Here is a 15459-nt window from a genome sequence, read left to right on the forward strand (position 1 = left end):
GCTGCAGTTGTGGTCCAGCCTCCTTTCTGGGATCATTATCTGTTCCTATAATCTGCCTAGCAAAGCTGCTCTGTGGGTGTAATCTAGGTGTCCCCAAACCTGTCCTGGAAGACCCCACAGTCCGTTGGATTTTCAGTATATCTACATGACAGAAATATGCATACACTGGAGACACATTGGCATCAATTTTCAAAGGGTTTAGCTGCCTAACTTAGGAAGTTAGGAGCCTACATCATCCCTTTTGAAAATTGACTAGGGCTGAGCACCTCTATTTAGGCTCCTAACTTCACTGGACCCCCCCCCCCCCCTACATTTGGGTTCCTGGAAAATGGGTGACTGCAGGGGCAGAGTTAGGGTGGAGAAAAGGAACTTAGCACTGATTTTTAACCCTTGGAGATCCATACTGACTGAAGGGGGGCAGCTTTACCTGGATATTCAGCATTGAAGGGTTCCGCTGAACAAAACCCAGACAAAGTTACCTGGCTATTTATCCAGGTATTTATTTCCAATGGTTATAATCCACACTCTACAAACGTTAGGGGGCAGCATGCAAAAAAAAATTATTATACTCAAGTATTACATTTAAAGACAAACGATCTAGTGACAGAGCTTATTTTTCAGGCTAACTTTGTGCAAATGGCGCTGAATATCGGTGCTTCCTGGCAAAGTGAAGCCATGCCCTGGAATGCCCCAGCTCCGTCTCTTTGTATCGGGGATACATGTTTTGTGGGTAACTAATTGCCCAGACAAAAGTTAGCCGAGGGGGCAGGCTCCTGCATATTTTTGAAAGCCCCGAGTGGCTGTGGGGGGGTCACCGCACCCGAAGGAGGTTTCCCTGTGACTGAGCCGAGTCCTTGTTCCCTGCAGGTTTTAAGCCCTGAGGATTTTCAGAAATGGTCCAATTTTCGCAAGGAAGCTGAGGCTTCCATTGACAACCGCGATGAGCTGCTGATGGAGACAGCCGAGCATCTGGAAACCAGGCTCACTTTATTGGGTAAGAGCCAACAAAAGAATTGCAAAAAATACGGTCCGGCAGAAGTATTCTGCATGGTGAGCTGGCAACCAGGTCAGTGTTGTCTGAAAACCTTACTGGGCACAAAGATTTCTCTGCACGTCTTCCTTTAGAAATGAAAGCTGAAGAGAATTTTTTTAAAGCAACTTGTGTCTTCCTAGGACTATTATTATTATTTTCCAGGATCTTTCATGAAAGAGATCAGAGGTTGTCGACCCAATCCTTGAGGCCCACCCAGCCAGTCTGGCTTTCAGGGTACCCAGAATGAATATGCATCATTTTATACGCATGAACGGGGTCTACAAGCTATGCAAATGTATTTCATCAGTATTCATTGTTGTTATCCTGAAAACGAGATTGGCTGGGTGGATCTCAATAACCAAACTGAGAACCACTGGAATAGAGGAGTCCTCTCTATGTAGCCTTCATAGTATAATTTCAGATCTTCCTTCTGGAAAAGATGCAGGTTATTTATCTTTGCATCACATATATTTTAAATTTATGCTCCACATAGGGTTGGTCTAGTGCCTCGATGGCAATGCTCTACACTAGCACGCAGAAGACGTGGGTTTGCCTTTTGTTTCCCAGCTTCTGTTTCCGGGGCAAGCAAGGATTTTGCAGAGGCAGTGTTCACTGCCCCTGGCCAGGAGGCTTGTTACCACAATGTCTGAGCAGACAGGAGGTGATATCCAATAGAGGACAAGTCCCTGGATGTCTCGAAACGAAGGTTCATGGATCTATAGCCCAATGGACGCCTGGCTCCAACTGAGCCGGAAGTCAACAGGAGCAGGAGGAAACTGCCAGGCCAAAATAAAACAAGAAAAGTTCTGTATTAAGCAGTTAAAGTGTAGGGCCTGATTTCCTAAGCTTTCCTTTCCCCATAGATATGAAATGGGAGAGAAACCTGAGAAAATCGGGTTAAGTGACTTCCTCAATGTCACATTGAAGTCCATAGTCAAAAACCAGATAAGTTATCCGGATACTTTTATCTGGATATTCCGCAGTGTTATTTGAACAACGTTACTAAATATGTTAATCCCGCCTTCACCCCTTCTCCAGCCCTGCCCGTTTTGCTCCTGGTAACTTCGTCCATGCAGACGCTTTGTACAAAGTTACCTGGACAAAGGGGGATATTTTTAAAGGGCCAGATTTATACGGCTGAAAGCTGATTTGATGCGCACAAATCTTTTGAACGTGGACCTCACTGTGAGCGTTGAAGTGTGGGATTGATACAGAGTCTCCAGGTTTCGCTGCTCTGCGTTGTGATGCCGGGCTTCACCGCCAGCTCCAGAAACAGCTCAGATTCACTACTAAATTAAACCAGCATTTTAGACAGGGAAAATGGTTCCAGCTGATTGGCCCTCCTTTTATCAGCGGGGTGTAGCCTTCTCAGTTTATCACCCTATGCTTTTAAAAACAGTTTTAAACTTGCAAGATTTTCCTGACTTTCAGAACTGCTCCTCCTTAAATGCTTACTGCCTTTGCTTTTCTTCACACCCTTTCGTAGGAGCTACAGGAATTGAAGATCGACTGCAGGAAGGGGTGCCGGACACCATTGCAGCACTCCGGGAAGCGGGCATTCAGATCTGGGTGCTGACTGGCGACAAACAGGAGACTGCCATTAACATCGCCTACTCATGCCACCTTCTAGACCAGAAGGACATGATCTTTACCATCAACACAGAGACCCTGGTGCGTCAGTGCAGAGAGATCTTTCCCGGCACTGCCAGTGGATGCAATACTGCCCAGTCCGCTGGAAGGCTGTTGTCTGCAGGCACCCACAAGACAGGACATAGCCAAGGTCCACATTCAAAAGCATTTAGCTGCGTAACTCAGAAGTTATCCGGCTAAGTGAAGATTTGGGCACTTCTCCGGCTTAAAGTCTAGCTTGATAATGTTAGCTGGCTAGAGTTTAGGGGCATACTGGGGGCATAACTGGGAGTTGCTGAGCAAGCTGGATAAGTTTCTGGCTAATTGGTCAACCCATACACCTGCCTAAACCTATCCAGCTAACTTTAGGATAGTTGGATATAATTCAGTGACGCAGCCGTGCTGTTGAATATATGGGCTAAGTTAGACGGATACATTTATCTGGCTGACTAGCCGAGCCACACAGTGGCTGAATATGGACCTCAATGTCTCTCCAGCTGCCTAAATATTTACCCAGAAATACATCCACAGTATTCGGGCGGTCCATACTTACCATGCGTGCGATTGGAAACTTGATATACGAAGGCAGCACATTTTTTTGTTTTCCAAATTACGTGTTAAGTTAGCCTCTGGGTTGGTGTCCATGCTCCACACTGCGCAAAAGCTTAGCTCACTTTTTAACAGGCGCAAGGTGGAGCACTGAACTCAGAACTGCTGTTTCCTCAAAAGTGGAGCCTGCACGTTCTCCAGGGATTCATGGTTTTCTTGAGGAGTTTAAAGCACTGGATTTGAATGGCACTTTTCAGTGTTTTCAATTGAAGGCACATATAATGTTTGCAGCCAGTCTCATGGTTGTTACCACTCCTTCTGCTGCACGGATGTCAAAACAGATGTTCATGCCAATGACTTGCTATATTTTTGCTTCAGATCTGTTTAATTAGTTTGTGCTACACAAAGAACAAGGAAGTAAGATATCTTTCAGGTGCTCTGTGTGCAGGTCAAAAAAATCCCCTTTTTTTTTTGGGCTGCCCTGGCAATTTACTGCAGTGATTTTTATTATTATTTTTAAAGAAAGAAAATCTGTGGTAAAAGAACTTGTGTTTCACTGCAAGAAGAATGTCACATAATGAACTTGCATCGATCATTTCTTTTGGATCATTGCATCCAGTAACCACCAGAAATCAAGCCTGCCCAGATTCATTGCTGTGAATATGCTTTGAGAAGCTTTTCTCCTATCAGATGTGGCAGGGCCTAGATAGGTCAGATTGCTGACAGGTCTTAGTCATGCAGACTGTAACTCTTGTATCCATAAGCTTTTGAGGCCAAGTGCCAAACAATAGACAACACCTCTTTGCAAGATATTTGTGAGGCATGAGCTCTGCCACAGCATGGGGGTCCACTGCTGAAATCTGACACTGTCTCTCCTCAAAATCCTGGCCCCCGTGAAGTCCCACCTAGCACTAGGGATGTGAATCGTATTTCTGATGATTGAAAATATTGTACAATATTTTCAAAGTCGTCAGAAATCGGGGGCTCCCCGAAACCGATAGGAAAACCCCATGAAATGGTTCGTGGGGTTCTCTTATCGCTTTGGGGGAGGGCGGGAAAAACGGCACACACAAACAAGCCCTGTACCCACCCCAACCCTTTAAAACTGCTCCCTTAGGTTCCCCCACCTTCCCGACACCCCCTCCAAAACGTTTTAAAATTACCTGGTGGTCCAGTGGGGGTCCCGGGAGCGATCTCCCGCTCTCGGGCTGTCGGCTGCCACTAATAAAAATGGCGCCGATGGCCCTTTGCCCTTACCATGTGACAGGGTATCCTTGCCATTGGCTGGCCCCTGTCACATGGTAGGAGCACTGGATGGCCCGCGATACCCTGTCACATGGTAAGGACAAAGGGCCATCAGCGCCATTTTTATTAGTGGCAGCCGACGGTCTGAGAGCGGGAGATCGCTCCCGGGACCCTCGCTAGAACACCAGGTAATTTTAAAACTTGGGGGGGGGGGAGTTGGGAGGGGGGGAAGCTAAGGGAGCAGTTTTAAAGGGTCGGGGTGGGGTTTTTTAATCGGCTCGGGCGCAGCCGATTAAAAAAAAAAAAAAAAAAAAACCCCGATCGGACCGCACAAAGGAAAATTCACGATGTGAATCGGAACAGGAATTGGAACCGATTCCGGTTCCGATTCACATCCCTACCTAGCACTATCCAGTCCTGCTGCTTCTGTTGGCTTCTGCCTGCCTAATTCTTTGTCTCATGAGATCAGCATAGCTGGCCCACAAATTTTGAAAATGTTTGTGGTGCCAGCATTGTATGGGAAGTAGGAGCAGCATGGCAACCAGAATGTGTACGGGGATTGCTGAGCGCTCCAATAGCTTGTACATGGAAAGAGAGATGGGTGCATGTATTGTATGACAAACAGTATCTGCGGTAAAGTTTGCCTTTGGTGGGACCACTCTAATGCGTTAGTGACTCGCAGGGGGACCTGCAGTCAGTGTGGAAAAATAACTTCCCTTCTACAAACACATTTTTTTAAATGGACGTTTTCCTGTAGTTTAATTAACTTAGAGGGAATGGAGGTGGAAATGCGGCATAACCTTTTGCTCTCGTTTGATAGGAAACCTGTGAGTCCCTGCTTGACTGCACTTTGGAAGAGGTGAAAAAGTATTCCAAGCCTAAGAAGCCAAAGTGGTGGTTCCTTGGAAGGAGAAGAGCACCTCCCCCACCCGTGGACCCCCCACCCATAGCTCCGGATTTCGGGCTGGTGATCGATGGGAAAACATTGGGCATCATCTTTCAAGGGAACCTGGAGAAGAAGTTCCTGGAGCTGACCCGGGCCTGCCGCTCGGTGCTCTGCTGTCGTGCCACGCCCCTACAGAAGAGCATGGTAGTTAAGCTGGTCCGGGACAAGCTGAAGGTCATGACTCTTTCCATAGGTATGGAGCCATTTTGGGTCTCATGCACTCTTGTTCATTGACAGCTTCCATGATATTTATATTTGATGATTTTCTTGGATTATGCATAAGTAATATGCTTCTGCTGTCTAGTTTTTCGTCTGAGATAGAGGACCTAGGGTATTTAATGCCTCTCTTTTGGTCTTGGATTGAATAACTCAGATAACAAGATATCTACTATGGATACAGTCTGAATAATTTTATGAGTTTAGATGCTGTATCACCTATTCAGTGATATTACCCAATCACCCACAAGCAGAAACAAAACAGATGTGGCCACTTCTGCTTTACAATGAACTTCACTGGCTGGAGAGGAAATGAAAGCCAACAAGGCTATCAACAGATTTTTAAATCAACAAGTTTGGTTAATTTAATTTGATAGCAAACACCAAGGGCAATGAAACGACTCGGATCAAAACATCCAATTCTCCATCTAGTGGCATAGGAACAGAAGGCAGGAGGGTAGCCTGCACGGAGCGGAGGTTGTTACTCTAAACAATTGCTGGGCAGTCTGGATTGAACACTTGAATCTTTTTCAGCTGTCACTTTCAGTTATTATGCAACAGAATTTGGGAGCATCACATACCTGCAGAATGACAACTGACCTTGAGAAGTCCATAAACCACAATGTGGGCAGTCGAAAGGCTTCGTCAACCCCTTCCCCAAATACAAAGGCTCACGCAGCTTAACGTTTGATAAGTTTTATTGGTTGGATAAATAATGGCCGCAGCCCTTTAAATACAGTAACAGCAAAATATAATATAGCAACAACTATAATAGCATAATAATACAACTTGTATAACTTCATTAACTTAACTACTGAATTTGCTCTTGGTGACCAGTGCTAACACCTTGCAAGAAAGTGCTAAGCTTGAAGCCGGGCAGCTACCTCTGACACCTGGCCATCGAAGCCACAGTGTCATTGTCTGGGACCTGACCGTAAAAGTCACAGTCGTTTGGTCTAAGTGCCTCGGTGCTCCCTCACCCTCTTGGCCGTCAAAGCGTTGAGGATCTCTGCAGGACCTGTTGGGCCGCTGGCCCCAGTCAAGGCCGCCTGCTTCAGCCCTCCAAGGCCGCTGGCCCCAGGGCCGTCTCCTATTTAACCTATATGCGGGGGTGTGACTAGGCTGGTCACCGCGCAACACCAGGGGCTGCGACAAGTATAGACTCACTCTAGCTAAATATAGTGGGAGGGCGGAAGGGGCACAAAGAACCGGAGTCGACGTTGCCTGGGCGAAAAGGGGAACGCTCAAGCCACGCGTCCCCTTTTCAACCCGGGGAACGCCCGCCAGGCCCAGCCCTATTCCCCGCCCCCATCACGTCCCACTTCCCCAACGGAATCGCGGTTTCTTTATTAAGGTAGAATTGCAGAAATCCCCTGCTTATCCTTGGGATAAGCAGCTTGGAATCTCTCTACCCCTTGGGATCCTGCCAGGTACTTGTGACCTGGATTGGCCACTGTTGGAAACAGGATACTGGGCTTGATGCACCTTTGGTCTCACCCAGTATGGCAAATCTTACGGTCTTATGATGCAGTTACATAGTTATTTGGTTGATTAAACTGAAGAAAGGCAGAGGTCCATCAAGCCCAGCCGCCTTCTGAGTGCCAACCAGCAATGTTAAAACTTCCTAACCATGGGTCATCATTTCCGAAAGCAAAAGTGACTTTGTCCATGGTATTTTACCATGGCATCCCTGTCACAAAACATTGTAATACATTGGCAATTAATACATTTTATTATTACAAGCTGTTAACAAATCACCATGATTATAGATGCGTGCAAAGAATAGATATATAGAGATGCAGCTTTTTCTTTTGAGGGATGGTCCTGTCTTTAAGACATAGGTACTCCATTATTGTTGAAAAATGCACCCACATATATTGACACATGGTAGCACAAGCAGAAGATGTAAAGACCATGTACTGCCATGGGGTCCACACATATGAGGGAGTGGCGTTCATTTGTTGCAGTAAGGGTTAACTTGCTTCCTGGCGGTAACAGGTTTTACACACACAAAAGTAGCTTATTGCTCATAAAACCTGTTTAGATCATGTAGCAGGCAGGTGATATGCATTAATGTGCACTGGAGCATAAGGAAATGAAGCAAAAGCAAGCAAATGACACCTCTCCCAAACTGCCATCTTACAAAGTGAGCAATCTCGAATTTCATCTCAGTTGGTTCACTGGTTTGTTTGCTGATACAAGGTGACAGACAGATACAGTCACCCCATCAGGTGTTCATGTCTTTATTTTGTAAATGAGTGCCTAAAAGTGGTTGAAATGGCCCAAGTCTGAAACTTGTGAACAGGAGTGCTAATCTTTAAGACTTCAGATAAATAACAAGAATGTCCAAAAGTAAAGACTGGCTCTTCATGTCCTCATTATAATTGTCAAAGGGACTTCTGTGCATAAAGCAATCCTTTATTTTCAGAAGTGGCTTTTTATAAAACTGCATGCTCAATATGTGACATATTCACACATAAGCATACCTAGACGGAGTGGGGCCCTTCCTGGGGGCAGAGTTGAAGAGGAATTTGGAAGTATGCACAGATTTTAAGAACATAAGAACTTGCCATGCTGGGTCAGACCAAGGATCCATCAAGCCCAGCATCCTGTTTCCAACAGAGGCCAAACCAGGCCATAAGAACCTGGCAATTACCCAAACACCAAGAAGATCCCATGCTACTGATGCAATTAATAGCAGTGGCTATTCCCTAAGTAAAATTGATTAATAGCCATTAATGGACTTCTCCTCCAAGAACTTATCCACTCCTTTTTTGTGGTTAGTGCAGTTAGCTACACTAACTGCACTAACCACATCCTCTGGCAACAAATTCCAGAGCTTTATTGTGCATTGAGTGAAAAAAAATGTTCTACGATTAGTCTTAAATGTGCTACTTGCTAACTTCATGGAATGCCCCCTAGTCCTTCTATTATTTGAAAGTGTAAATAACTGAGTCACATCTACTCGTTCAAGACCTCTCATGATCTTAAACACCTCTATCATATTCCCCCCCCCCCTCAGCCATCTCTTCTCCAAGCTGAACAGCCCTAACCTCTTTAGTCTTTCCTCATAGGGAGCTGTTCCATCCCCTTTATCATTTTGGTTGCCCTTCTCTGTACCTTCTCCATCGCAACTATATCTTTCTTGAGATGCGGCGAACAGAACTGTACACAGAATTCAAGGTGTGGTCTCACCATGGAGCGATACAGAGGCATTATGACATTTTCCGTTCTATTAACCATTCCCTTCCTAATAATTCCCAACATTCTGTTTGCTTTTTTGACTGCTGCAGCACACTGAACCAACGATTTTAAAGTATTATCCACTATGATGCTTTTATTAAATCCAGGCAGTATGCTTGTAATTTTTCAAGAAAAATCTGTGGGCAGCAAATAGCAGGTGTGTCTTATGCCAGGTAGATTTGGTGGGATAATTTTTTGCATGTAAGTCTGCTTTGAAAGCTGTTTTTGCCAGTTTTCCTATGCAGGCTGTTTTCAACATGACCCTCCCTATCTCTGACATCTGCACTTATGTAGGCTTGCATATCATGGCCATACTGTTGGGGAGACTCATTGGGATTCAGTGTTTATGACATTCTGGACATTTTATACACATCCTAATTACAACAGAAGAGGTTGTTTGACAAAAGGTCCCTTCCAGTTTGCATCAAGAAATGCTTAGGAGGCTACAAAGTTTCCTTTCCTAATCTCCCTTGACAATGACCAATGTAGCAATGCAAAAGATCATGTCGCAGTCCTACCCCAACATGCTACACTGGAGACCGGAGGGAAGGCAAAATGTTGAATAAACGGATCCAACTTCTGCACGCACTTTGAAAAAATAATACTATCTTTCTTTTTTTTTTCATTCTTCAGCTATAATTCTGCATCTCTTCTGACAGCTGTATATCACAATTTACGTAGTTTAATTTTATTCTCACTGGTTGGAAATGGTAGTTGACCTACTGCTAGCTTTTGTAACTTTTACATGCAATCTGAACAAAGGAACCCTTGATCCTCAGTCCTTTTGAGCCATACAAATACATGACAGTATTAAAGTAATGAGTGCTGTAAATAGGACCTTTTATTATATAATATCAATTCAATACCATGCAAGATTGGCCCACAGAACAAACAAGTTTATCTTAATTTGCCCCACCTTTTCATCTGCAGCACAGGGCTTCTGTTGCATTTAATAGCAAAAATTATAGCAACCAGTCAAAGATGGTGCTAGCCCTTTGGGGGCCATAATTGGGTAGACAAAATAAGGAGAAAAGTCCATAGGGAGAATAATAACAATAAACAGTGAGTCTGGGGCCCTCTTCAGCCTGCTTGGGGCCCTAAGCAACTCTTTACTCTCCTTGGGCCTAGGACATATGAAACGTCGCTCACTGCAAATCCTTCTTGCTCTCTGCCACACAGACATGACTCGTTGCGTCTCCCTTTTTTTAATTTTCTATTTATGTCCATCTTCTTAAAGTGAATCGGGAGCACATCAGTGTTCAGAGCCCCTAACAAATGTGAAAGTGACTATGAGGTAGCAAGCAGTGGTGTCTGTGTACTGGTGTGATCCCACGACACTTCATATCATCGCTGGCTAAATGGATATGAGCTTTATAATAATTTAAGCTTTGGTTAAGAGATGTGGACTCCAATGAATTGAGAATGGGCTGCGCATGTAGGTAATTAGTACATCTTTGGCATAAATGATGGAATACAGGTGTTACATTTATTAAAAAGGAAATAGAAGATTAAACACCAAAGCTTGATGTTGCTGTTCTCTCCAGTGCGATATTATAGGTCTGTCTCACAAAAGAAATAAGAAAACATTTGCAATATTTTCCTGATAATGGACAGCTATCTGTCAAAAGAGTTTTGGCTCTGGTCTAGTGACTTAGAAGGCTTCCAAGCCTTGCCAGAACCATGCACTGTTTCAGTACTAAAGCCCAAGAGTTGATGCTTCATTGGAAAGATTCCCAGACCTCTCATATGAGCAGTAGCTCCAAGATCGGGGGCCAAAAGACTGAAATAGAAAACTATATGAATTGGGCACTCTATAATATTTCACAACTGTACGTGGCTAGAACTAGGTAGTTCTCTCGCTATATAAAATGAAAAATAAGACCTGTGGTGAGTCTGGAGTCAGAAAATCAGATTAAGTCAGAAATGTTCTAGGGATTAAGATGCCATCTGTTCTTTTAAATAACCCTTTCCACCATTCAGACTGTGAGCTCACAGCATTCTGCTGGGAGATTCAAAGATCACACAGACATCAAAGGGTAGACCTCAGTGCTCGTTCTTGCTTGCTATTTGTTGATTCTCACCATCCAATTAACTATATTTCAATCTTTTCTAGGTGATGGTGCGAATGACGTAAGCATGATTCAAGCTGCTGATGTTGGCATTGGGATCTCCGGCCAAGAAGGCATGCAGGTGGGGATACTAATCGATCGAGTAAATTCATTTATCTGGAGAGGATGCAAGGCAAAGCGCATTTAAGAAAATCTACCGGAATCATCCTCAGTCATAGGGTGCTCAGTAAATTACACAAAAAAGTTGACTAGGTTGAAATGTTACTGGCAAGTGGCTGCTACAAAACTATACATCCGAAGGGGGTAGAGACTATTTTCTCTGTGATTCAAGGTTTGGCACATGCCCTTTCCTGAGAAGTAACAGGTGGTTACATCCTACAACATGGCATTGGCCATACCGGAAGCAGACGCTGAAGTGACATCACTTTGGTGCTGCTCAGGAGGACTGAGGCTGCCATTTTTAAATAGACATCAATGGGGCAGGAGTGAGTGGAGTTTGCTCCTGCCCTTCACAATGTGCTGGGTCACCATGGAAGGGGGGGTAAGGGGGAGGGGAGTTAGAGAAGTCCCTGGCCCCAGAGATCTTAGAAGAGGCAGGGAAGGGGGAGTTCACAAAAGCAACAGGGGGAGTTCACAAACCCCCAGTCTGGACTAAAGACTTCCTCAGAAACTGAATCACTTGGCAGCTCTGGTTTAACAGTGAATTTTTACTCCCAGTATAGTTGCCTGATCCACTTGACTCTGTTTTTTTACTTGTCTTGAATGCATGAAAGAAAAGGTTAATAAAAAAATATCTATATGTTTGTATCCTTTGTTTGGACTTAATTAACACATTTCTTGGCGAGCTTTTGGGAGCTGACACCACCTTCCCCAGATCAGGGCAAAAGATGATGTTGCCTGAATGGCTTCTTGTTCTTGTCTTGAAGAAATGTGTTCAGGCCCCCATTCAGTATCTGGGAACAGGGGAGGAGGCGGAAAGGGCAAATGCCAGACAGAAGGACCTCAGTGCCAGACTTGGAAAGGCAGAAGGCAGTGACGTTACTGCACCTGCATGATGTTGGGATACTTCAAATCCTGTCTTAAACCAACAGCATTGCCTGGCATCTTCAAATTATCTCCATTGTGTCTATAGTGACTCTGCTAATCCCTCTTTTGATCTTGTTGGAATGAAAGGTTTAAACCTTTTGGTTGGGGCCACATCCTTTGCATCGGAAACAACTCCCTCTACTGAGTCCATCTGTCCATCCCCTGGTCATAATTTGCCTGTATTGTTGCGAGGTTTGCATGGCTTCTGTTAAGGAGTAGGGCAGCAGGGCCAGATTTATGCTTGGATTCCTAAAGATGGGAGTGACCAAGTAGGTTGATAAGACCCATGCGATCCATATTGAAAAGCATTTAACTGGATAACTCTGACGTTATTTGGCCAAATGAATGTTTGGGCACCTAACCAGCTAAAGCCGGCTAAGTTAGGGGTGGTCTGGGATTGAGTTGAGTTATCCGACTAAGTTAGCTGGCTGTATTCAATACCGCTGCTGCACTATTAAATATCCCTCCAAAGTTACCCAGATAAGTTTAATAGTGATTGAATATAGACCTCCATCTGTCTTTGATATTAACAGTGGTTTATCGGATTTTTATTTCAGGCTGTGATGGCCAGTGATTTTGCCATATCTCGATTTAAGTATCTAAAGAAACTGCTCTTGGTTCATGGACATTGGTGCTACTCTCGCTTGGCAAAAATGGTGATATACTTCTTTTACAAGAATGTGGTAAGTTACAGCAGGAAAACAAATGATAGCATGTTTAAGGTTTATCAGCAGTACCGCTGCCAACCACATTTCCAGGGATTTGTTCTGCATGGGGGAAGATCTAACGGGTAATGTTAAAAAGAAAGCAAACAGCAACTCAGCCTATAAAACAGGGGTGGCCCTCCACAGTCCTCAAGAGTCACAAACAGGCCTGCTTTTCAGGATGTCCACAATGAATATGCATTCAAATCTATCTCATTCATATTCACGGTGGTTATCCTGAAAACCCAGGCCTCTTTGTGGTTCTTGAGGACCGGAGCTGACCATCCCTGCTTTAACAAAATAGGTTTGCAAGTAAAAATAAGGGGGGAAAAAAACCATTTCAAAATGTAATCACATATAAAACTTCTGTAAGACATACTGGATATAAAAATGATTATAATATGTATGCACAGATCCCAAGAATCTAAGAAATAGCAATATTAACCCATTCCATGCAATGTAATGACTTCTAAAATAAGATGGCATTTCTCTACTCTTTTGCACCTATTTTAAAATGCAAAAAACACCCTGATATAAACTCAGAAGGAATGTGGTGTTAGAATATCTGAAATATGCGGATGGCAATAGAAGCTGTTACAATGGCATACAGAAGGCCCACTGGTGCTTTCCAGAGCTTTGGATAAGATGGTTATGGCCTATGATGGTAGTTCTTGAAGAGATGATCCTGATCTTCCTTAGACTGTACTTTATACTATGTAGTGTTTCTGTATGAAGAGGTTTCCAATTAAGTAATCAGAATAAAGCCCTGGATTCATAGCCTAGGACTGCAAATGACTTGAAAGGTCCATCCAGTTCATTCCTGCCTCTCTTTCTGTACCATCTTGGATAGGGCCAGGGTTTAAGATTTTGGCATCCATAGGCAGAGTGCCACGGTGTCACCCCTTTGAAGCTGTGCCTGGATATTTGGCTCCATCAAAATTTAAGACTCTTCGCAATTACCTGTGTTCGGAGCCGGATTTAAGGTGACAGCGCCCTTAGTCAGAGGAGTGACCACAAGAGTTTCCCTCCTTCCCCTGTGCCTGGAAAGCAGAGAGCAGCAGAGGGAGTCTCAGTTTTGCAGCTCCTTCAGAATTTGGCGCCCAAGGCAGGTGCCTGTGTTGCCTCTGCCTAAATCCGGCCCTGCTGTCGGATAATTATTTATCCACACTGACCTTAAAACTCCAGTGACCAAGATTCTGCCACACCACCTAGGTTTCATGTGCCAGTGCTTGGCCATGAAAGCTAACACACTTTCTCGTGCTGTAATTGAAAGCAATGATTGGTTATTCCCTCGGTCAATCTCCATCCTCATTGTAACTTTCTGGGGAATTTTTATTACTGCCTGCTTAGGTGTAAAGGCTACGGTTTTCAAAGGGAAAGCACACAAGTGCTCTCCCTTTGTAAATTATTCCCTCCACCCCCAAAAAAATGTAAAAAAACTACTCGCACACATTTACACTCGCTAATGTACGCACAGAGTGTTTTCAGGGAAAATTACATACGTACTTTTGAAAATGCAAAAGTGTGCGCAGAATTCCAAACCCCTCCCCAACCCCAGCCACAGGAATGTCTCTTTACACCGTGGCTAAAAGTGCACAATGCTGTAACACGCTCTGAACGCTCCTGCCCAAAGAGCGTGAGATGGATCACCCATGATGATGAAGAGATGAGAAACATATAGGCCGAAAGGGTGTACTTTTACCCACATATAGGGAACACACTCTGAACTCTCCTGCTGAAAGAGCGTGAGATGGATCACCCATGATGATGATGAGATGAGAAATTATATATTTCTCATCTCATCATCATCATGTATTTTTACCCACATATTGGTTGTATAACTTTTCAAAAGCCCATTTTTTGGGCAAAACACTGTTTTCCCCATGGAAATGACTGTGAATTTTTTCCTTTTTAAGTATTTGAAGATTGCTATCAAGTTACCTCTCAGTCTTCTCTCTTTTTCAATGTTTTCACCTTTCTAGTAGGCCATAGTACCTATGTCTCTTTTTTTCATAAAGCAGATGCATCAGGCCAGCACAGTGGCTCAGTGGCCATGCAATGCACTGACATGGGCTTCTGAATCCTGGCTCAGGCCATCACTCCTTTGTTTGACCAGAGCCAGGGATGCTACAGAGGCAGGGTTATAGCCCCGGAGGGAAGTGAATCATAATCGTTGTGCAGTGGTGACACCTAATGGCTGGACTTAGCAACCACGGTTATAGGATTCTGGAAGAAGCATGGCCCTCAGCTGTCACTGCAAGGACTAAAGGAAATTGGACAGGGGACATAAGAGAGGGGGGGGGGGGAAATTCCTCAGATGCACACGAAGACTCCTGACACCAGATCCCAGTCCTGGTTCTGATTGTGCTGGAAGCCCAAAGAATCAGGAGTAAAAACTGCCCAGTCTAAAAATTATAAAAGGAAGTACATCAAGGGCCAGCATATTTCATTTTTAAGGTTATGTTGTCTTCACTAACCCAGTTCCCCACTTCCAAAAGAAAACCATGCAGTCCCTCAAAACATTCAGAGAACTGAAAGCAAAGACAGCAAAGTAAAATAAGCAGATTGTCCTGCAAGAAAGAATGAAGAATATCTACTATACAGGACAAAACACCCATCAGCAGGTAGAGACGAGGAAGCCCATCTGGACTGCCTTCGCTAATGGCCTCAATCTGAGGGCAGTCAGCAGTTGCCCATGGTCCGTGAATACTTTTTACCCATGGACTTCCCACTAGTTTT

At 44.3% G+C, this 15459-nt stretch overlaps 1 protein-coding gene across 11 annotated transcripts in view; it reads left to right on the top strand.

Annotated features, from left to right (window-relative positions):
- The window catches only part of ATP10B (ATPase phospholipid transporting 10B (putative)), a 458548-nt gene that overhangs the window by 393511 nt on the left and 49578 nt on the right, over window positions 1–15459 (top strand). For all 11 annotated transcript variants that reach the window (XR_003853353.1, XM_029583376.1, XM_029583380.1 and 8 more), the window contains 5 exons: window positions 868–994; window positions 2520–2704; window positions 5277–5595; window positions 10975–11051; window positions 12574–12699. Coding sequence is in view for 10 of the 11 variants with exons in the window: in XM_029583376.1 (XP_029439236.1) it covers window positions 868–994; window positions 2520–2704; window positions 5277–5595; window positions 10975–11051; window positions 12574–12699 (834 nt within the window). In the remaining variant the exon portion in view is untranslated. The remainder of the gene's footprint in view (window positions 1–867; window positions 995–2519; window positions 2705–5276; window positions 5596–10974; window positions 11052–12573; window positions 12700–15459) is intronic.

Source organism: Rhinatrema bivittatum, chromosome 18 (assembly GCF_901001135.1).
Source record: "Rhinatrema bivittatum chromosome 18, aRhiBiv1.1, whole genome shotgun sequence".
NCBI classification, from domain to species: Eukaryota; Metazoa; Chordata; class Amphibia; order Gymnophiona; family Rhinatrematidae; genus Rhinatrema; species Rhinatrema bivittatum.